Genomic DNA, 21,737 nt, shown 5'->3' with positions numbered 1-21,737 from the left:
TGGGCTATGGACTTTTATTCCCACAATCACAGTGAAGCCCTGCCCTTCTCTCCCTCCCGCCCCCAACTTCAGTTCCCATATAGGTGACATGTGCATAGTCCTGAGCTCAACATAGGGTAGGGAACAGTGCATGAGTGGTGACATTCAGGGGACACCCTAGTATTCTATACCCCAGAAAGGTCTTCCCTAAAGAATAAACCAGTGTCAACTCACCCCTTCAAATAGCTCAAATTAATCCCCCTACTCAAAATCCTGATTAATCCACATGAGAAATTTGGGTACAATATGAATCCCTACCCCTGCAGGCCTGGGCCCGATTCTGGCCAAGTAGGACCAGGCCTCATCCCTAGGCAGAAGTTAGGGGCTGCTGGCTGGCTGGCTCTCCATCTTCCACTGCAGGGCAAGAGGGACTTAGTAGGGCTCCTTGTTCAAAAATCTTGTGAACATGGTTAAAGCTGCCAGGGGCTTGTCGGTGGGCACCATGTGACCAGCTCCCTAGAGGACAATGGATAGAGGTATAGTAAAAGTTCACTCTACAAACCTTCCAGACTTGATCTGGAAACTGATCACAAGACTGAGCTAGTATCCCAGCTTAAAGAGACAGCTAACAAAACAGCAGGTACCAAACTGAAGACACTGCCACCTCCACCCAACTCTCTACCCTGCCCTCACTCTGGCTCTCCATTCTCACAGACAGGCTTTGCCCTGTCCAGAGACTGATGCTCCCCCTCATACCGCGACCCAGCTTGACCCCACTCCCAGTGTTTTTCACCCTAAAGCCTCAGGTACATACCTTGATAGTGAGGAAGGCGATATTGGCGAACTCCTTCACAAAGCCAGCAACTTGCTCCCCATTACCGTCATTCACTAGCCATGGCCGACGCTGTACCTCCACCTGCCTCCAGCCCCAGCCCAGGAAGGATGTGGTCAGTAAGCACAAGGGTCCACCCTGCAAGTCCTCTACCCAAGAACCAAACTCAAGGCAACTGTCATCCAGTTTTCTGCTTGGCTGTCCCATGGCTTGCCTCCCACTGGCCACACTGCTCACCCCACTCTACCTCCTTGCCCAGCTTCCCCACCTTCTGGTTCAAGGAATCCACAAACCACTCATCTCCCATAAAGTTACAAGCCATGTCTACATCTCCGTTGTAGACCAGGATCCGGTATTTCTGTAGGGAAACAGAATACCAAATTATAACTCAGGTCCAATGCTACCTTCCCCGCTTCCCCCTTTAAAAGGCACCCTTAACACAAAGTGGAACAGGATAAAAGATCTCAAGATCTCCACTCCCCACTCACCTGGGCACTGAGAAGTTTGAGGTAGTGATCATTCATGGTCTGATAGAGGCGCTGATAATTAATGTTCACCACAAAGCTGGCAAAGAGAAAGGGGGCCAGAGCAAGAAAGGCAGAGTTAAGGCCCATGTTAGTCTAGTCTCAGCTCCATTACTAATACTGTAGCTTCCCGATCAGTACAATAAGAGAGATGGATTAGATGCTATCACTAAAGTTTCTTTTGCTCTACACCCTCTAGGGTCCCTTAGTTTTTACACTCAACAAGGGCTTCCCTGTTTTTACCAACTCTGCTCTCCCCGCCTCCCCCCACTTTAGTGACATGAATTATCCCTCAGTCCTGGGTGCTCACTTGCACATGTCCCAGCTTGGTACAGACTCAGGTATATGTAGAGCCTTTCGCACATAGAGGTTGTTTAGGTAGGTGGAGGGTGCTGTGGTGTTGGTACAGGGGGGGTCCAGCCGCACTTTAAATCCAGTTCTCAGCTGTGCCTGGTGAGAGAAAACACTCCTGACACTGCTTCGGCCTTCCCGCCCCAGATGGCCAGCAAGGACATAAGTGGAGTGATGGCACAAGGCGAGACAGAGAAGAGATGGGCTATAAACAGATATCTCTGCTTTAGTAGAAAGAAACATACATTCCAATTCTGGCTCTACCACCTGTATGATTCTGATGAGTCTGAGACAGTTTGGGGAAGGGTCTTAAGCTAGAGTTCTGCCAAACTTACCTGGTTCCATATCTGCTTGACTGGCAATCGAGTGAAGAGATTTCCCATATTCTTTATTACAAATGTGTCCTTGTCATACCTGTGGGCAAGAGAGTGACCATGAGTCCTGGGGTGGGGGTGGCGTAGGACCAAATCTCTGAAGGTAGAGATCCCAGGTCCTCCCCATGGTAGCACATACCCGATTTGGCCAGGAACTCCACCAGCACAAGGAGCATAGAGATTATAGATGTTGAGCCCTGAATTGCTTATGATACGTGACACCTCCAACAGCTACAAGAAAGTATATGTATGTTTTTTTTTTTTTTGGGGGGGGGGGTTAAGGACTGATGGTGGGGAGGGAATGGGCATTCTAATACCAAAGCAAGGGTTGGTAAATATTTATGTGGACACTTCTGGTCTCAACAGACCAGAAAGAAGCAACAGAATTTCTAAGGAGGTTTGGTAGACAGAACAATGGTGCCACCCATACAATGGTAGCCCAAAAGATTTAGTCCAAGAGGACTGTAGGGACTGGACAAATGAGAAGACAAGAAAAGAGGGAAGCTCACGTTAGTTGTACAATCTGGGTCTTTGTTGTCATGGAAATTGCACTTCCCGTGGTTGCAGCAGTGAATCTGAAGGGCAGACCATAACCTGAACAAGATTAAAGTGGGTGACCCAAAAGGCAGACATCATTTAGCAGAATCTGGACACTGGATATCTATCATTCCCCCTCAACATTCATATTCCAGGGAAGTCCTGTTCTGATGAACACCAATGGCAGTTTGGCAGAGAAAAAGTAGCTACAAAAAAATTCTGTCGTCTACATTTTTAATCTTTTCTATTTCCTGGCAAGATGTTGAGTATTCATTAATCATTTAATATTTTAACCCAACAGCTTTTGCCACTCTCCAACCATTTCCTTTATCAGCTTTAAAACTCCAACTGACAGCATCCCAATTCAATTCAGTAGACATCTATCATAGGGTGTGCTACATAATATGTGTGACTTTACAAAAATCACTTCCCTTTTAAAGATTTGATTTCCTCCTCTGTAAAGTCAAGGTGCTAGATACAGGATCTTTTAAGTTCCCTGTCAGCTCTAAATCTTAGGATCTGATGTGAAGGGCCGCCCTGTGTTCAGAGCCAGGGATGCAAGAAGGAAACAAACCCTGTCCCTGACCTCAAAGAGTTTACATTGTATTGAAGTGATGACACCTTGCTCTCCCCACCTTCTGCAGCCTCATATTGAGGTTGGAGCCAAGGGCCAGACCCAGATCAATTATCTATACTATACTTTCAGGATCTTAGCCAAGTAAGATCCTTCCCCACCCATATGACTTATCTATTACTCCACAGCCCTCATTTCTTTATCATATTCTCAGCAACCCTACCCTTCCCCCTCACCTGTTGCCTAAGAGCCCATGGTAATAGGCAAAGTAGACCAAAGAATTATCATTCTGTTCATAGCAGGAAAGTCCGTTGCCCACAGCCAGACCCTGTGACACACATACATACAAACAGAACTCAGTTATGATTAGGCTTTTCCAAGGGGCTAGAATAAGTATTCTCTTCATCCTCTTCTTAAGACCACTCCTGCCAAGACCCAAATCCAAGAACAGGGAAACAGTACCAAGCTTTGGCTCCCTATGTTTCAGAGGGACTATGGCCCAACTAAAAGTGGAGCCTCCTGGTCTGTCACTTACCCCATGGTTCCCTGACCTTCCCCCTTCCCAAATTCCTCCACTTCCAGGCTTTCTTCCTTCCTCATACCTGCAGATTCATGCTGGAATCTTGCATGACTAACACAGCCAGTGTAGGGATGTAGATGCCAGCATAACTTTCCCCAGTGAGAAACAGCTGATTGCTACGGTACTCAGGAAAGAGGCGGAAGAATTCTTGGAGCGCTTTATAGTTGTTTTCGGCAACCTGAGCAAGGAAAGTAAAACAGCTGATAAGTAATTCTGTGTAGAATACACGGGGGTTTGAGTTTGTGGAGAAAGGCTGAGAAGGGTCAAAGAACAGCTAACAAGGCTCACCTCAGTGTCGTTGGTCACATAGTTCTTATCATCAGAATAGGAGAAGCCCACACCAGCAGGGGATTCGAGGTACAGAACATTGGCATTCTGGGGATTGTATAGGGAAGACAGATGTAGGAAGTTCTTGGCTTCAAATTCCCAAGGTTTATATTTTGCTTTCCCTCCTCATCACCCCCAATCCTACCAAATTCCAGGAATAAGGGTTATATTCCAAGGTACTTCCATCTGGCTGGATCTGAGGAAGAAAGGACAGCCTTAGATATCTCCCTGGCCAAAAGAATGGCAGGAAAGGTCTTGTTAGAAGGCCTTTTTCCTGAGTCCTTTTCTTTTAGATTCAGTTCTCTCCAGTTAACTTCTGATGCTAGAGAGAAAGGGGAAGTGAAAGGACAGAGAGATGAAAGACAAGGAAGATGAAAATGTCGGGCCAACTAACCAAGAAGGGGCCATGCTCAGTGAGGAGTCCATCTAGGGAGCTGCATCCTGGGCCCCCATTGAGCCACAGAACCACAGGACTATGCTGAGGATCCTTCTGGGATTCCACAAACCTTCAAGGGAGGACAGCCTGAGTGAGAATGTCTATCCACACCTCCAACCCCATCTCCCAGACACCCCTCTCCCCCCCCCCCCCCTTAGGATCTAGGTCAGTCGGTACCCCTACTCCTTCCCCTTCCCCTAGCCTACTTCCCTGGAGAACGTGCCTCCCTCTCCCGGGGAAACCTCCTCAGCCCAGCCCCGAGCCAGACCAGTAATGCAAGTGCTTGCCGCCTCCGACGTTCAAGTAGCCGGAGTACTGGTGAAAGGATGGCTGTTTCATCAGCCCTGGAAGCCGCAAGATCTCGTCCATTTGGGGCGCTGCCTCGGTTGGGGGTGGCCCGAATAGAGGCGGCAGCAGCAGCAGCAGGAGCGCGGCCGGACCCATCTGCGGGGAGACGAGGTGTTTACAGGACGGCACTTCCTCTCGGGAGATGCCGGCAACACTGAGGAAATGAGATCGGGCTCCCCACTTCACTCCACCCCATCCCGACTTCCCCGCGCCGGGGCTGCGAGGAGAGAGGTTCCGACTTGACAGCGGTAGCGAACCCCGCTCACCTTGCTCTCAGAGTCCGTCTGGTTGGTCCCGCAGCTCTCTCGGGGATACAGGTGAGGACGGCTGTCACATGAACATATTTACGTGATGTGCTCAGATCACGTGATCTATCCCGATCACCTGATCACTAATCATATCGGCAGTCACGAGTAGGGGGAGTCCACTTCCCGGCAAGAGTTTGGGTCGCCCCCGGGAATTCGCACCCCTTCCGCGCCTGCAGGCACTGGCGAGCTTACTGAGTCTGTCCTCCCCAGGCCCCGGGTAGTGGGGTGGGGAAGGGTCGCGTCCCGTCTGCGCCCGCCCACGGTCGGAGTCGGCTAGTAGCGGACGGCGCTAGGACCCCAGGCCAGTCCCGCCTCAGTCTGGAGACCCTCGGGAGCCTATATGGCCCTCTCCAAATCCGGGCCCGGCCCCGGAGCCCAAAATAGCCCCTGGCGCTCGCCTATCCCACTGCAACGGGCAGATGGCGGCGGCCCCAGAAAGTGTCCCGGTCCTTCCCGGAGGTGCTCCGTACAGAGAGCCGCCCCCGACCCGTTTCCATGAGGTCCACGGAGTTAACATCCGCGTGGACCCGTCGGGGACACGGGCCACCCGCGTGGAGAGCTTCGCGAACGGCTTGTGTTTCAGCCGCGAGCCGCTGGCACCGGGCCAGGTATTCCTAGTGGAGATTGAGGAAAAGGAGCTGGGCTGGTGCGGCCACCTGCGCCTGGGCCTGACTGCCTTGGACCCCGGCAGTCTGGCTCCGGTGCCCGAATACTCTCTCCCTGATCTGGTCAGTCTGGGCCGGAGTTGGGTCTTTGCCATCACTCGCCACCACAACCGCGTGGTCACCGAGGGCCAGGAGGAAGAGCCGCCGGGCCGTCCATCCGGCTTGCTGGACGAGCCCTATTTGCACATCGAACAGCTGCGGATTCCCCGCGACCGCCTGGTGGGCCGAAGTCGGCCGGGCCGCTACAGCCACCTGCTGGACCAGCTGTATGAGCTCAACGTACTGCCACCCACTGCGCGGCGCAGCCGCCTCGGGGTGCTCTTCTGCCCGCGTCCAGATGGCACGGCCGACATGCATATCCTCATTAACGGGGAGGATATGGGTCCCAGCGCCCGAGGGCTACCCACCACCCAGCCCCTCTATGCTGTGGTTGATGTCTTCGCGTCCACCAAGAGTGTTCGCCTGGTCCAGCTGGAATATGGGTGTAGGTATAGGATTGCCCAATGCTGCAGAAGGCCTGAGTTGGAATCACTAATAATCAGATCAGTCTATCTTCCCCCCAGTTCTCCCTTTCCTCATTTGTAAAAAAGGCATTATAGGAGATAGAACTGAAAAGGGAACCCTAGAGATCACTAGTCCAAGCTCCTCTTTTTATAGCTAAGGAAACTGAGACTTAACCAAAGTCACAATACCACACTAATCAGCATATTGTAGAGAAAGACCAGGACCAGCAATATCATGATCACGAAATTTATCCAAGCCCCAGTTTCCTCATCTGTAAAATGGCTATAACCCAATCCACTGTGATACAAGGTAATTTGGGCACTTTCTAAACATTAAAGGGCTAGAAAAATAAGTACAGTTAAGATACTTTTTATTCTTTAATTTATATTATGGCCACTAGGAAAACAATACTATAGGTCTGAGCAGTTTGAATTACAATTACTAGATATAGTACCCATGGAATCTTTTGCAGGTTAGCAGCTGTTGCTCTGCTTGGTTTAGCTGTTACCTTCATGCTATAATCAGACATCAGAGAGAACTTGAGTGAATAGGACTAAATATGATTAAAAAATGAAAAATGATCAAGATTCACGGGCTTCCAGGGAGCCAATAGCGGTGGGGGAATAGGGAAGGAAGATGATATATTCCCAGAAAATTATAATGTATAATAAATGTACACAAAAGGCCGAAAATACCATGAGAGATCCCAAAAAGCAGAGATTATTTCCAGCTAGGGAAATCAAAGAAGGCTTTATGTGATCTTTAAATGGGGAAGATTTCAAAGAGAAGCTACTTCAGGTGTGAGATATCAAGTAAGGAAAGGCCCAGAGATGAGAGGGTAAGTTGAGAAACAATGATAAATTTATCATTTTATTGATAATTTATATATACATATTATCATTATATATGTATATGTAATGATATATATAATGAAAGTGATAAATTTATCACAGTTCTAATCTGTGAATCCAGTATACCTTTGTGTAAGATGAAATTAAAAAGCTGATAGATGCCTGGTTGAGAAAAGCCTTGAATGGCTGTGTGGTGCCCTGCTTTTCAAAGTGCTTTCACATAATCTTCTCATAGCTAGTGAGGTAGATTGGAAGGTGTTCCAGTTTTATACCTGGAAAAATAGGGGCCAAAACCGTAAAATGATTCATCCAAGGAAACACTGAGACACGAATCCAGGTCTCTAGACTCCTAGTTTAGATCCATTTTTTCCAGGCTACACCTGATAATCTCCAAAGCAAATGGAGGTGGCCAGCCTGAGATCTTTATCACCAATTCATCTTTCTCTTTCTCTGCAGTGCCTTCCCTTCAGACCTTGTGCCGCATTGTCATTCAGAGAAGTGTGATACATAGACTTGCCATCGATGGGCTGCACCTGCCCACAGGCCTCAAGGATTTCTGCAAGTATGAGTGAGGTCCCCAATAAAATTCCCTAGTGCCAGGTGTCTCAGCCTCAGGAACGCCTGTCCCTAATGCCTTTACTTAAAGCCAGATCTTTGAAAGAACTTGCCCTACTGTAAAATGAGCCCTTTAGGGCCACCCTGCTAGAAGTCATAATAAAAGAAATGATGAGTTCACATTTGGGTGATTCTTAGATCAGGGCTTCTTGCCCTTTTGTCTTCTAATGTATACTCAGTGTCTTATATTTTTCAGATTTTTATATTATTTAATTCTCAAAAGATCTGTCAAGTAGGCTAGGCAAGGGTGAATATATAGATGGTGAAATCAAGAGATGGGGAGTTGAAATGATTTGGGCAAGAATACCTATTTATTTTGTAAGACTAGGACAAGAATCCAAATCTCCTAGTTGGGGGGAGGGAGGGTGAAGTAGGGTTTGGTTCATTGTTTCTATTCTACTAGACATCTTAGGACTGGGAACAATTTAAAGCATAGCTCTTGTTCTAGGAGCAAAGATCATTGACAAACTGAGTCAACTTCTTCTTTTTTTTTTTTTTTGGTATACCCCCATCTAGAATGGTTTTTACCTTTGAAAAAATGTAAAAAACATTCTTAGCTCATGTGGACTGAGGCCAAGAAATTGCCTGATTTGGTCCTTTAGCAGTAGCTTGACAGCCCATTTTAAATGAGCCAGACTTAGTGCTATGCCCAAACTCAGATGCAGGTTAGTAGTAGGACCAAACCCCTTCCCCCTTTCCCTTCAAATCTCTAGATTCCTAATCAAAAGATTTAGAACTGGAAAGCACATCGGGGATCTAGTCCAAAACTGTACTCTTAAAAATAAGGATACTTAGGCTATGGTTAAATGACTTGGCCAGGGTCACACAAATAAAGAGCATAGGTTTGAACAACCCATGTTGTGTGACTCCCCAGATGCTACTTTTTCCACAACACAGCACTGTTAATGTTCCACAGGCTCCTTTGCCTCGGTTGAGCACAGAGAGGTACACTGGTTCTAGAATGGACAAGCCAGTTCTATGAGGTAGATTCCAGCTAACACAGCCTAGGGTTGTGAGGTGGGTTCTAGAAGGGTGAGCGGGGTAGGACATGAAGGAATTGTCCTACTGTTCCCTCACAACCTGGGGCCCCTGTGGGAGCCATGTCCTACTTCATGACACAGAGAGCTCATTCGGGTCTCCTTACTTCTGGCCAAGGTAAGATGATGGTTTCTTTGGATTAGAGGAACAAGACTACCCCTGACATGTCACCTATATGCAGTGTCCCAGGTTGTTGTTATCCCTCCTGGGAAAGTATAGCCTTAAAGCTGCTATCCCAAAGGTAAAGGCAAGGTGGCACCTAGATTGATACTGGAACTTAACAGTCAGAATACCTAATCAAATCCCAGCTCTATCATTTATTTATGTACCCTAATGCAATTTATTTGATGTCTCTGGATTGCCTTATCTGAAAAATGAGGGCACTGGCCTAGATGATCTCTAAGGGCCCTTTCTAATTTTAGACCATATAATGTTAAAAATGTTTGATGACCTGAACTTCCCCTTTGCTGGATCCCAGCCAGTTTTTATAGTTATGCATCACCCTCAAGGTATCATAGGGGTTGTAAATCACTTTCTATCTCATTCCTGTCTCTGCAGGTGGGGCAGGCCCTCCAAACTCCTCTCTCAGCCTCTATGGTCCCATGGAGCCAGTGGTGGTAGCCCCTGGAGGGCCAGGTCCGCTAAGCCAGAAAGCTGAGCGTCAGGCAGCTCCCCAGTCCTGGGGTCACTCTCTACCTACACCAGAGCCTGGGATCTGCCCAGGGGGGGCTGGCTGGGAGCCGCTTCGGCGGAAAGAGTATCATGGCAGATACTGCAGAAAATTTCCTCATGTGAGGCAGCTTGAGAACCTGGGCTGGGAAGATGGTTGCCCACGGGGCAGGGTCCCTCAGTTGGCTGGAGGGCAGATGGGTAGCCTTGGGGGGCATGGGCCACTGCTGCTCTGTGGGCTATCTCCAGGGGCCCTGCTGATGCCCAAAGAGGCAGGGGGCAAAGAGCCTGGTTCCCAGCCTGACATCTGCATTCTCACATTGGCTATGATGATTGCTGGCATCCCCACTGTGCCTGTCCCAGGCCTGAGGGAAGAGGACATGATCCGGGCTGCCCAGGCCTTCATGATGGCCCATCCAGAGCCTGAGGGGGCTACTGAGGGGAGGTGGGGTCAGGCCCAGTCTCACATGATGCTTGGCCAGGCCCCACTGGTGGGGCCCAGAAGGAGTCAGGGTCCTGGTTCCTGCTTGTAGCCAGATGAAATTGCACTAGACTCACTGGGTGGCTTCTCTGTATGGTTATTGGGCAGCTAGATGGGGGACCCATTTCTGCAGGGGATGGTACAATATCTGGGAAGTATATGATGTCTACACACCAGCATTTCAATACTACCAAGGGCTGGGAAGTTTATTCACTTTAACAGGAAAATGAGTTTGGCCAGAAAATAGTGCAATAACCTAAGATTACAAAAACTGATTGGGAAGGAGGAGGAGGAAGGGAGATACTCTTTTCCTATTTCTATGGTAGCAGCAATCATTTGACTTAGTAGCTTTGCTATAAGCCTTTATTCAGTACAAACTTCCCTTGCTAGCAGTGGGCAGGGAATAGAATAAGGATGGCAAACATTACTCTTTTTCCAGGAATGGTGGTGAGCTAAAATTCTAAATGAGCAGTATTGACATAAGCAGCATTTAGATTCAATCACAAGGACCAAGCAGGACAATGAGACATAGAGTATAGACACTAAACAAAGTTCCTCACCTAGGCTATAAAAATGCTTATTTTGGTCACAGGGGGACGGAATCAGCTGACTAGGCAGCTGGGCTGACCTGTTATTTGGTCTCAGCCTTTCTCCTCATCTATTGGGTCAGCTGATCCTTAAGAGTACAAAATGTTTGCAAAGAAAGTTGGAATGTAGTGGGGTACTTTACTCCTTCCCTTTTTCCCCATTGGGTTAAAAACAAATCTCGTTTCTGTGTCACTTTATAGTTTAGAAAATGCTTTCTTCAAAACAATCTTGTGAGGCAGGTAGTAAGACGGGTATCTCCATGTAATAATTGAGAAAACTGAAGCTTGGAGATTATGTCACTGTCCTAGGCAATACTCATCACCCCCTTTAGCTGGGTTGAGGAAGGACAGCTAGGTGGGTCATGGCACAGAGTACATCCAGCAGGGACAAAGGAAGACAGCCTACACTTGCACTTGAAAGTAAGGTCCAATCCAGCTGTCTGCCAGTTCACGGAGGGTGTTGTAGCGTCGCTCAAACTCTTCCCGGCTGCACTGAAGTAAAAGCCGCCTCACCTCCCCAGTGAGGAATGCGACCAATAGCTCCTTGTCTAGGGCCACATTCCACCTGCTGCCCAGGATATTGGCTAGGCTGGCCACACTATTGGGGGGTGTTCTGCAGCCAGGTTTCCACTGTTCAGGTAGCATTTCAGGCTGCAGCACTTGCTGTCGGGAGCTAAGGACAGCCAGAATATGACGGCAGGGCAGTCCAAATGTCTGGCTGAAGTGGCAGGTACAGCTGCCAGGACCTTGAGGGTGTACTTCATGCATGTCCTCTAGGATCTGAACATTCACCTTGTCTGTGCTTGAACCAATCAACTGTATAGACCTCTGAACCACAGCAAATTCTACCAAGCAGAGCTGGGCAGCAGGTTCAGCACAAATGGTTTGCAAGGAATGCTGGATGCAGGCTTCTACTTCTTGGAGCTTGGTAACTTCTGCAGAAGGCTCTGGTGGGGTAGAGTTGGCTGGGGTGCTCAGGTCTGGGTTGGAGGCTCCTTCCTTATCTATATTCTGCTTCAAGTAATCTAGCAAGGAAAGGATACTCCTTTCCAAAGACAATTCGATCCCAAAGAATTGGCTTATGACCCGAGTTGTGATCTCTAGGTCCCGAAAGTAGCAGATACTCTCAGCCTTGCTCCTCCACCTGTGTGCCAGCCAGATCCTGTCATCTAGTAGCCAGGTCAGGTGAAGGTCAGGCTGCAGGTCTTGGGGGACAGAGTCACTAAGGAGGGTATGCATTTTCTTCAAGTTACTGGCTGTGGCTGAACACATAGTGTACTGCAGGTTGGTGAGCAGCAGCTTCTTCACTGACTGCTCTATGGCAAGGCGGTAAAATTTTCCCTGAAGAAACTTACATACATGAAAGGCAGACAGAAGGATCTCTGCGGATGGAAATTCCATAGCTAGAACAGGCAACAAAGAGAAATACGGATCCACAAGGATGGTGCAAATTCTCTCCCACTCAGGGTTAAACTTTTTGAAAGTTTGGAACAGCTGAACCAAACCCTCGATGTTCTCCTTGACTGGGACAGAGAAATACACGATCCTGGTCAGACTGCACTCAGGCTGCACCCCAGGGCCATCCACCAAGAAGGTGTACAGTATTTTGCCCCTGGGATTGGGGGTCCGGTGTATGAACAACACTTCAGGGAATCTCATGAAGACTCGTCGCATGATGGGAGACTGGTAGCTCAGGGAGGCCAACTGAGAGTTCCTGCCCACTTCAAAGACTAGTAAAGGGGCCTGGTCTCCAGCCTGGAGCTCCTTCAGGGCGCTTAGGGCCATGTGGAAACAGTGGGTCTGGAAGGACTGAAAGGATAAGGGCAGCTTCGGCCTGGAGGGGCTCAATCCGCGTTTTCGCCAAGGTGCCTGTGGAGGGGGAGTTACAGGAGTTGAAGCGAAGCACTTAAGAGGGCGGTTTAAGGACACGATTTGCGAGGTCCACGGCTAGTTCCACCTCCTTCTCCCCAAGCCATAAGGGCACTCGGGAGGGGGCGGGGCCGATCACTGACCCCGTGGGGGGCGGGGCGGGAAATGAGGAACACCCTACTCTGAATTAGAGGAATCCAGGCCCCTTTTTTAAGGTCCCAGGATCTGACTTCCGAAGGCCCCCCAGAGAGGATAGAGAGCTACAACTCTTTAACTCCAAGGGGCGAGGGAACGGCAGAGCCTGTGAGGCCTCACGCTTTTCTTACCGACTGTTGCGTTTGGCCATCGTCTTTCCGGGCTCACAGCCGAACACCGCCCTAGCACGGACGGGCTTCCACGCCCACCTATCAGCACGCAGGTCGCCCTCCGCAGAGCTAGCTCCAGAGGAACTACAGCCCCTCGCTACGCTACGCCGACGCACATCAGGGCGGGCTTATAAGCAGCGCCATCGGCGGTTCGAGCTCCCGGAGGGAACAAAACCTGTAGGGGGCGGGGCGTCTAAGAGCTGGCGCACCGGAAGGAAGGGTGCGTTACTATGGAAACAGCCGGATGGCGGCTAGGCGGTGGAAATCTGTAGAAAAGTAAAAGTTCTCAACCAAGGAAATCCTTCCTCCCTCTCTGAGTCTCTGGTAGTGAGTCTTTGGTGTGGGGGCGGAGATGTTGGGGACACCGATGAGCTGCACCACCTCGGACCTGGGAAGGCCTCTCGTCTCCGCAGCGTAGGGTCGCAAAGAAACGTTTTCATTCTAACTCCCTACCTCACCCTCTGGGCCTGGCGGCCTCAGGAATGAACAGGTTGAAAAGGCTTCAAGCCAAAAATGAAGCCCCTACTATGTGCAAGGCCTTATGCTAAGCTCTGAGGATGCAAAAAGTAAAAATAAACCACTATGACCTGCTTGTGCTAGTGGGGATCACAACAGCTACAAAGTAGGTGCATTCAGGAAAACAATATAAGGAGTAAATTATTTTTAAAATAAAATATCAATCAAAAATAAAAACTGATAAAAATAATACAAAATACATTAAAAATACAAAATAAAAGCACTTTAAAGGAAAGAGTGGAAGAGGTAGTACCTGAACTCTGAAGAAAAATTCAACTAGGTGTAAATCAGAGGAAATGAAATGCAAAAAAAGTATCTGGTACAAATCCCGGGGTTGCAGGGGAGGAGGGAATGTTGTGTCTTGGGAAGAGTACAGTGGAAAGTGAGCGTAGGGGAGGGATTAGAGGGAATAAAACTGGAAAGGTACGCTGGAGCCAGACTGTGGAGGCTCCTCTAGGTTTAATGCATAGAATGCTGGAGCTGGCCTTCAGAAGACCTGAGTCTGAAACCTCTCAAAGAGCCATATGACCTTAAGTTACCTAATCACTGAAAGTCTTAATTATCTCTTAGAGGAGGCTATCAGACTATATGGCCAGCTCTAACTCTATGGGCCTAAATTCCAGGCTGGGGATTTCATATTTTATCTTTGTGGCAACTGGGAACCATTTTTTTTTTTTTTTAGTAAGGGAATGACATGGTTTTAGATCTGCTTTAGGAGTATCAGTTTGAAAGTTACTCAGAGAACTGATTGAAAAGAGATTACTGTCAAGTATTTATTACTGAAGGCAGAGCCGTCAACTAGAAAGTCACCAAGTTCAGATAAGAGGTGAAAAAAGCCTGACTAGTAGGGCAGAGGCTGTATGAGAGAAGGGGAAGGATCTTGGAAAAACAAAAATAAGAACTTTTAGTAGAGAGGATGGATTTTGGGGGGAAACCTAAGCTCTCTTTTTAGATATGTTTATTTTGATATGTTTTCTGGATGGTCAGATGGAAATGTTCAATAGGGTATCAGATAAATTGAATATCTAGGGATTCATTTGCATAAAGATAGCTGAATCCTTGAGAACTGATGAGATTACCTAGCAAGAAAGTATATATATGTATAATATACAAATATACATATAAATATATATATGTATAATTGCTGTTCAGTTTCAATCCTGTTTGATTTCATGACCTCATTTAGGTTTTTCTTGATAAAGATACTGGAGTGTTTGCCATCTCCTCTAGTTCATTTTACAGGTGGGTAAACTGAAGCAAATAGTGCTAAGTGAGATCCACAGGATCAGACATTAGTCTGAGCCTGGATCTTCTTGACTCCAGGCCTGGACCACCTAGCTCATAATCATACACACACACCTCAAAAGCAAATAAGCATTTAAGAGCCTACTATGTGCCAGGCACTAGTGCAGGAGATTCAAAGAAGGGGCAAAAGGGGCAAAAACAAAAACACAGAAACTACAAGTAGCTTACAATCTAATAGGGAAGCCAAATCCAAGTTATATACAAGATAATCTCGGAAGAAAGGCACTAAAATTAAAGAAGGCTTCTCAAAGAAGTTGCTTTGAAGAAAAGATTTTAAGTGAGGTTTGAAGGAAACCAGGAAAGCCAGAATGAAGAGAGAAGAGTGTTCCAAGAATGTCGGACAGTTCTTGAAAATGGTCAGAATCAAGAAGTGTGAGGAACAAGGTCAGTGTAATTGAGTGTTTTTACAGAGCCACTGGACTCAATTTATTGATTATTTGCTAACCATAATTAAAGTATTAGTTATACAGAAACTATGTGTCTTGAGCTTTTAATTTGTCATAAATCCAAGGCTGTGGCCAGGTAAGACAAGACTGGCAATATAAGGAAGGAATATTCAAAAGAAGAGGAAAGTTTGGTATTGAACAGGTTCATTAAGGGATAAAGATAAGGAAGGTTGATGAGTGTAGTCAGTAGAGGCTGATGGTCTGGAAAAGACTTGAGGAGTGGAAGGATTAAGAGGAGAGGTTTCAGGGAGGACAAAGAATGGGATTTGGGTTTGCAAGACAAAGGTGGAGGTGAAATGACAATGGATTGTAATCAGATAAGAGAATTTCAAGAATTCCTGAACACAGTCAGAACCAAGAGAGGCAGAGCCACAGAAGCCAAGGGAAAAGTAGTGGTCTAATGTGTCAAAAGCTGCAAGGAGGAAAAGAAAAATAAGGAGATAAGCCAGTAGAAGTATTAGGCGATAATTAGGCCTTCCCACCTGTGAAATAAAGGGTCTTGATAAAACCATCTCTAAAGATTCCTTCATGCTCTAACACTCCATTTCATTGGAGATAGGTTTCTTTGAGTTCTTAGCATTCTATGATGAAAGTTCTTTTATCTTTAACAATGTGTGCTAAAGTTCTTTCTGTTTAATGTTTTTTTTGGTAAGATTCCTTCTTGCACTAATTAATACTCCATTTCCTAATTTGAACACTAATGCACTGTTGCTGGAGATGCTGGAGTCTCCAACCATTCTGGAGAACAATTTGGAACTATGCCCAAAGGACTATAAAACTGTGCATACCTTTCAATTCAGCAATATCACTTCTAGGTCTCTATCTCTAAGAGATCATAAAAAAGGGAAAAGGATCTATATGTACAAAAATATTTATAGCTCTTTTTTGTGGTGGCAAAGAACTAGAAATTGAAGAGATGCTCATTAAGATATATGAATATAGTTGGAATACTATTGTGCTATAAGAAATGATGAGTGGGCAGATTTCAGAAAAATCTGGAAAGACTTGAACTGATGCTGAATGAAGTGAGCAGAACCAGAACATTGTATATAATAGTAATATTGTACAGTGATCAACTCTGATTCAATAGCTCTTCTCAGCAATACACTGATCAAAGACAATCCTAAAAGACTCATGATGGAAAATGCTAACCATATCCAGAAAAAGAACAACTGCAGCAATGCAGATTGGAGCATATTATTTCACTTATTTTTTTCATGTTTTTTTTTTTCTTTTATTTCTTCTTTCACAACATGACTACTATGGAAATCCATCAGATTACTTGCCATTTTGAGGATGAGGGAAGGAAGGGAGGGAAAAAAATTTTTTTTAAACTCATCTTTCAAAAAATGAATTTTGAAAATTGAATTCACATGAAATTGGAAAAAATAAAATACCATTAAATATTTTAAAAAGAAAATTAATATTCCATTTCCTTTATTATACCTCTAAACATTCTATTTTTTAAAAGACTATTTCTATTTCTAACCATTCTATAGTTAAATTATAATAATCTACGTTCCAAGATTCTTGATTTTTCTAATATTCTGTGTTATAAGGTATCTATTAGTCCCTAACATCCTTTGTTATTTAACATTCTTTGAGCTAAGGATCCCCCAAGATTTTAACATCCCCTGTGTCCACTCTGCTATTTTGTGATCTCCATTCTAGGATCTCCTCCAGATCCAATTTTGTGTTCTCTGTTCTAAGATTTCCTTCCACTTTTAACATTCTATGATTTTATGAAATTCCTCATCTCTAACATTGGTGTCTCTCATCATCTCTCCCATATTGCAAAGACTTTCTGCCCTTTCTCACCAGCTTCTCCCTTTACTCACCTCTCCTAAGGATCAGTGCCTGGACCCGATTTTCTAGGCTGCATAAATGACCTTAATTTTTCTCATCTTTGCCATGAACAGAATCTTCCCTAAAGAGATTTCTGGACCTTAGAAAATCTTTAGAGCCATTAGTAAAGGGAGTGTCAGGGTAGAAATCATTTTTACTGAAGACAATGCAGATTGACCTGGTGCTTTCCCTTTACTGGTTCACCTCTGTGTTTATGGTCTTCTTGAAAAAAACTGAACAGTCTCTAGTTTCAGCTGGACTACTTGATCTTTGTCATTTTCTACTATTGTATGGTGACCATCCTCCTTTGCAAAATTCCCAGCTATGACCAGCACTGTGCACTGCCCCTCTGTGCAGATGCACATGAAGTTTTTCTGGGACATCTTGCTCCATGATCTTCATTGTCATGATCACCTCCAACAACCTTTGTCTAAAGTATGCTGGGGTAGTTTTCTGCAAGGTGGGCCATTAGCTACCATTGCTTTCAATATCTTGTTTCCCTACCTGTGGTTCAAACTGACCATTCCTCTTATGCTAAATTTGCCTGGGGTATCATTGCTTCTACACAAAACCTACCTTGTCTCAGCATGCTGTTCAACTTCAGCATCTCCCTAAATGACATGTACAAGAAGAATGTGCTGCTGGCAGTGGAGCGCAGCATCTTATGCCCGATGTTCTATGTTAATGTCAACACCCATCTCTTTTGGCCCGTGCCCTGCGGCTGCTTAGAGAGTTATAGATCCTTGCGGCCTTCACCAAGCTAGGAGTATCCATTTCTTAAGCAGGATATCTTGGGTGGCCTCTTTGGCTCTTCCATTGACTACGTGATGGACCTTGACTTCTAATTACAATACATATCAAGGGTTTCCAAACCCTGTACCCAGATAATCATGGCTATTATCTGAATATCTGAAAAAATATGAATAGATCTATTCATCTTTGAGATGAAAAACTTCCTTGGATCAACATAATGGTGCAGTGACTCCTCTGACTACATGTGAATAGATTTAAAAATGAAGAAGGCCCAGGAGCTGAACCCCAAAGAGGTTGAATAAGTGAAGATAAGAGCATGAACTGTTTCTTACTTGGTCTGAAACCTTGGATGGGGGTGAGGGCTTTGGAGATCAGGGAAGAACCCTTCAGGGGATAGGAAGAGGCATTATGGTGGAAATGTTATTTGGGGGTAGAATCTTTAGGTTAGGAATTAGATTATTTGCAATAGTCAGTGACTATAATAATCTAGTGTTTGACAAACCAAAAGACTCCAGCTTCTGGGATACGATTTGAAAAAACTTGCTGGGAAAATTGGAAAATTACTATGACAGAAACTAGGTGCTGACCAACATCTAACACCCTAAACCAAGATGAGGTCAAAATGGGTTCATGATTTATACAAAGAATATTACTATAAGCAAATTAGGAGAGTAAAAAATCTGATCTGTTGAGAAGGGAGGAATTTATGGCCAAAGAAATAGAAAACATTATGAAATGCAAAATGGATAATTTTGCCTAAATTACATTCAAAAAACTTTGTACAAAGCCAAGTTAGCCAAGATTAGAAGGGAAGCAGAAAGCTGAGAAATAATTTATACAGCCAGTGTTTTCTGATAAAGGCCTCATTCTAATACATAAAGAACTGAGTCAAATTTATAATACAAGTCATTTCTTAATTAATAAATGGTCAAAAGTTATGAACAGACAATTTGCAAATGAAGAAATCAGTCATCTATAATTATATGAAAAAAAAAAGCCCTAAATCACCATTAGAAAAATATGAATTAAAACAATTCTAAAGTACTACCTCACACCTCTCAGGTTGGCTAAATGACAGGAAAAGATAATGATAAATGTTGGAGAGGATGTAGGAAAACTAGAACATTAATACATTGTTGGTGGAATTGTGAAATGACCCACCATTCTGGAAAACTATTTGGAACTATGCCCAAAGTACTATCAAACTGTGCATACTTTTTGACCTAGCAATCCCATTTCTGGAATTGTATCCCTAAGAGATCATAAAAAAAGGAGCAAGATCAAAAGAAAAAATGTATCATTATTAATAATGGAGAGAGGAATTTTAAATGATGTGTTTTCCAGAAAAGCCAAATTTCACGGTACTGTGTAGTGACTACACAGTGAAAAGATAAAGGCAACCCTTTATAGGAATTTGCCTATTTTTACTAGGCTGGAACTGGGTAAGATATTTTACATACTCATAATTTCAAATATATATAACCACTTCAGAGGATTATTTGCACTAATCAGAACCTCCATATTTAAGATAGTTAAAAGAATTAGGACAGTAGGATTATGTAGAGCTTTAAAGAAGGGGACAGGTAAAGAATCTAGCCATAGTTATAGGGAGTAAAGAAGTAGGTGAGAGACTAAAGACAAGCAAAAGGAGAATTAAAAAAGAAAAATTCTTAAAAAGACAATGGGGAAGAATCAAGATTACAAATAGTAGAAGCCCACCTCTTCAGACCCAGGAGGACAATTAAGCACTTGTGAACTTTTATATTAAGCACAAATGCAAAACTGTGATAATCCCTGCCTTATCTTCTGATGGGGAAGATAACACATAGGGAAGTTCAATCAAAGGAGTCACAGGTATATTGATTTGACCAATTAGACAGCAAATTGATAGGTTCTTTCCAGAAGAGATCATAGTACTGATTTAACTTCAAATTCTAAAGCCAGGTCTGATTGTGATGGAGGGGTCAAGTATACACAAAACTGATGACACATGGACCTTATTTGAAGGCTAGAAGCATGCTCAGTATGTGATTTTGTACTCTGACTAATAACTGGCTCCACTGTGGGAATTGTGAAGGAAGAGTGGAAGTCCCCTCTGAGCATCACAGCCTCTACAGAAGACTGGAACAAAGATGAAAATGTGGAATAAACAGGGTTTTTTTGAAGCCTGGAAGGCGGGAGATGGGGGCAACAAACTCTTTATTTTTCCAGTAAAGGAGGCAATATAATATTCTTTGCTGAAGGAAGAATAGGAAAATGGAAAGTTAGATTTCTTATCTGAACTGGTCAAAGGAGGGGAAAATACATATGTACACAAAATTGGGTATAAATGCATTTTACTCAACAGGAAAATAAGCAGAAAAAGGGGGAGAATTAAAAGGGAAAAGAAAACAAAAAAGCAAAAATAAACTAAGTTCTACAAAAATATTTATAGTTCTTTTTGAGGTGGAAAATGTCAAAAATCAAAACTTTTAAGGGAGCAATTAACATGAGGTTGTGATGAGGATGAAGATTAAGTTTAGGAAAGAGGGCACAAGGAGAAATGGAAGAATAAATTATGATTAGGCAGAGGAACTTCAGAAATCTGCATCATGGAGGTGAGACAATGGGATGAATTAGAGAAAAGATTTTTAGGAGGGCTATAAACTCAGTACTAGAGAAGATAGTACTGTAAATGTCTTAATTAGAAAAATATGAAAGTAGAGGTTATAGTGAAAAGGAAGACATAAAAACCAGTTACTGAATGAGAGAAAGAAGGGAGAATAATCAGAAAGTCAGCAGATAGCTGCAACAAGTTGGTGATAATCATGGATGAAATGAACATTCTGAATAGGATGCTGAATGATGGTGACAAAGGGATGGTCTGGAAGTGGCAGTGAAGAGTAAAGTTCATGCAGTCTCTTACTACTAATCTAGTTCAGTGAATGAAAGGAGTACCTGCTACAAAGGGTAGCTAAGGAGTTCCTGAAAGCCCAAAGTGAAGAGTACCAGAATTAAGGGAAGCAAGTTAACAATTGCAAGACTGGGGCCAGGTAGGTGGCAAATTGGATAGATCACAGACTCTGAAGTTAGTGGGATCCAAGTTCAAATCCAGCCTCAGACACTTAAGTTACTAGCTACGTGACCTTAGGCAAGTCACTTAACCCCTACTGCCTTGAAAAACAAAAACAACTGCAAAGACTTTCAGAGGAACAAATGAAAGCAGAAGGTGCCATAGAGGGACAGGACAAGGATAAATTGTGGGGAAAGATGGGAGAAGAAGAGTATATTTGCTTGAATAGGTGTTAACTCTGCATTGGAACAGGAGCTGAACTAGTTAGACTGGTGATGCTATGTAGATACCTACCTTTAGAGTCATTTATGACAAAGCATGAAATAGGCTCTAGACCTCACCGATTCCCAGGATGCCAGCATCTCATAATTCTGAGATAATAGCTAAACAATAAAGTAGTGATCTGAACTATGAGGATTAAGTTGAACTTGGAGTCAAAGGCTGTTCTACACCATTTAAAGACTGAGAATTGAGAACTTCAAAGAGACTACTATACATATATCCTGTCTTATAAATCAACAGCTCCCAAGTGATTAAGACCTCCAAAAATGGCCTAGATCCATCACATCTACTTATCTTGTGATAGGAATTAGTATTTATGAGCCACTTCCATCCCTAGATCTTAGTCATGTGAATTATTCACATTTCTATAGCACTTGAAGATTTTTCAAGAACTTCTCCCAACAAGCCTGTGAGGTCTGTCAAAAAGCTGTGATTTCTTGGTGTGACTCTCTCCCATCAGAATATTAAATAGTTATTGGAAGCTTAAGTTCTCAGTTATCTGAGAAGTGAAGTGAATTGTTGGTGCTCAGAGAATTATTGTCAGAGGCTTCAGATCTTTCTGGATACAAATGCAGCATTATTCAATCCTACTAACTCCCTAAGAATTATTAGTCTAATAGTTAAGGAACCTGAGATTTAGAAAAGTTAAATAATTTTCCCATAATCCCTCAACTATTAAGTGTCAAGAGTTAAGAAACCAGGACTTTCCTAGAAGTGATTCTTC

General features: G+C 44.4%; 4 protein-coding genes across 6 annotated transcripts in view; 2 read left to right on the top strand and 2 right to left on the bottom strand.

Annotated features, from left to right (window-relative positions):
- On the bottom strand, positions 1-5,226 carry CTSA (cathepsin A). Its single transcript, XM_051979934.1, has 15 exons — positions 5,129-5,226; positions 4,783-4,958; positions 4,473-4,584; positions 4,224-4,274; positions 4,040-4,126; positions 3,774-3,929; positions 3,408-3,499; positions 2,570-2,654; positions 2,200-2,291; positions 2,022-2,100; positions 1,646-1,785; positions 1,300-1,375; positions 1,080-1,169; positions 794-895; positions 1-495 (listed from the first exon to the last, which is right to left on the bottom strand). The coding sequence occupies exons 2-15, from the start codon at positions 4,956-4,958 to the stop codon at positions 412-414; spliced, it is 1,422 nt and encodes a 473-aa protein (XP_051835894.1). The 5' UTR covers positions 5,129-5,226; the 3' UTR covers positions 1-411.
- Positions 5,227-5,273: 47 nt separating this feature from the next.
- On the top strand, positions 5,274-7,925 carry NEURL2 (neuralized E3 ubiquitin protein ligase 2). Of its 2 annotated transcripts, none has more exons than XM_051979941.1 (2): positions 5,274-6,323; positions 7,647-7,925. In XM_051979941.1, the coding sequence occupies exons 1-2, from the start codon at positions 5,590-5,592 to the stop codon at positions 7,699-7,701; spliced, it is 789 nt and encodes a 262-aa protein (XP_051835901.1). In that variant the 5' UTR covers positions 5,274-5,589; the 3' UTR covers positions 7,702-7,925. The 2 variants fall into 2 exon arrangements, with proteins under 2 accessions (XP_051835901.1, XP_051835900.1); XM_051979940.1 differs by having other exon boundaries at positions 5,287-6,319.
- An 88-nt stretch (positions 7,926-8,013) lies between these two features.
- Positions 8,014-10,074, top strand: SPATA25 (spermatogenesis associated 25). Its single transcript, XM_051979942.1, has 2 exons — positions 8,014-8,960; positions 9,402-10,074. The coding sequence occupies exons 1-2, from the start codon at positions 8,906-8,908 to the stop codon at positions 10,043-10,045; spliced, it is 699 nt and encodes a 232-aa protein (XP_051835902.1). The 5' UTR covers positions 8,014-8,905; the 3' UTR covers positions 10,046-10,074.
- A 264-nt stretch (positions 10,075-10,338) lies between these two features.
- Positions 10,339-21,737, bottom strand: part of ZSWIM1 (zinc finger SWIM-type containing 1) — a 33,755-nt gene continuing 22,356 nt past the window's right edge. Inside the window, exons 1-2 of one of the 2 annotated variants that reach the window (XM_051979935.1) lie at positions 12,776-14,423; positions 10,339-12,449 (exon numbers count right to left, since the gene is read on the bottom strand). In XM_051979935.1, the coding sequence (XP_051835895.1) occupies positions 10,983-12,365 (1,383 nt within the window). In that variant the 5' untranslated portion in view covers positions 12,366-12,449; positions 12,776-14,423 and the 3' untranslated portion in view covers positions 10,339-10,982. Of the gene's footprint in view, positions 12,450-12,775; positions 14,424-21,737 lie in introns of those variants that run through there. The other variant, XM_051979936.1, reaches the window with a different exon arrangement.

Source organism: Antechinus flavipes, chromosome 2, assembly GCF_016432865.1.
Source record: "Antechinus flavipes isolate AdamAnt ecotype Samford, QLD, Australia chromosome 2, AdamAnt_v2, whole genome shotgun sequence".
NCBI classification, from domain to species: Eukaryota; Metazoa; Chordata; class Mammalia; order Dasyuromorphia; family Dasyuridae; genus Antechinus; species Antechinus flavipes.
This window is presented reverse-complemented; position numbering and strand designations above follow the sequence as displayed.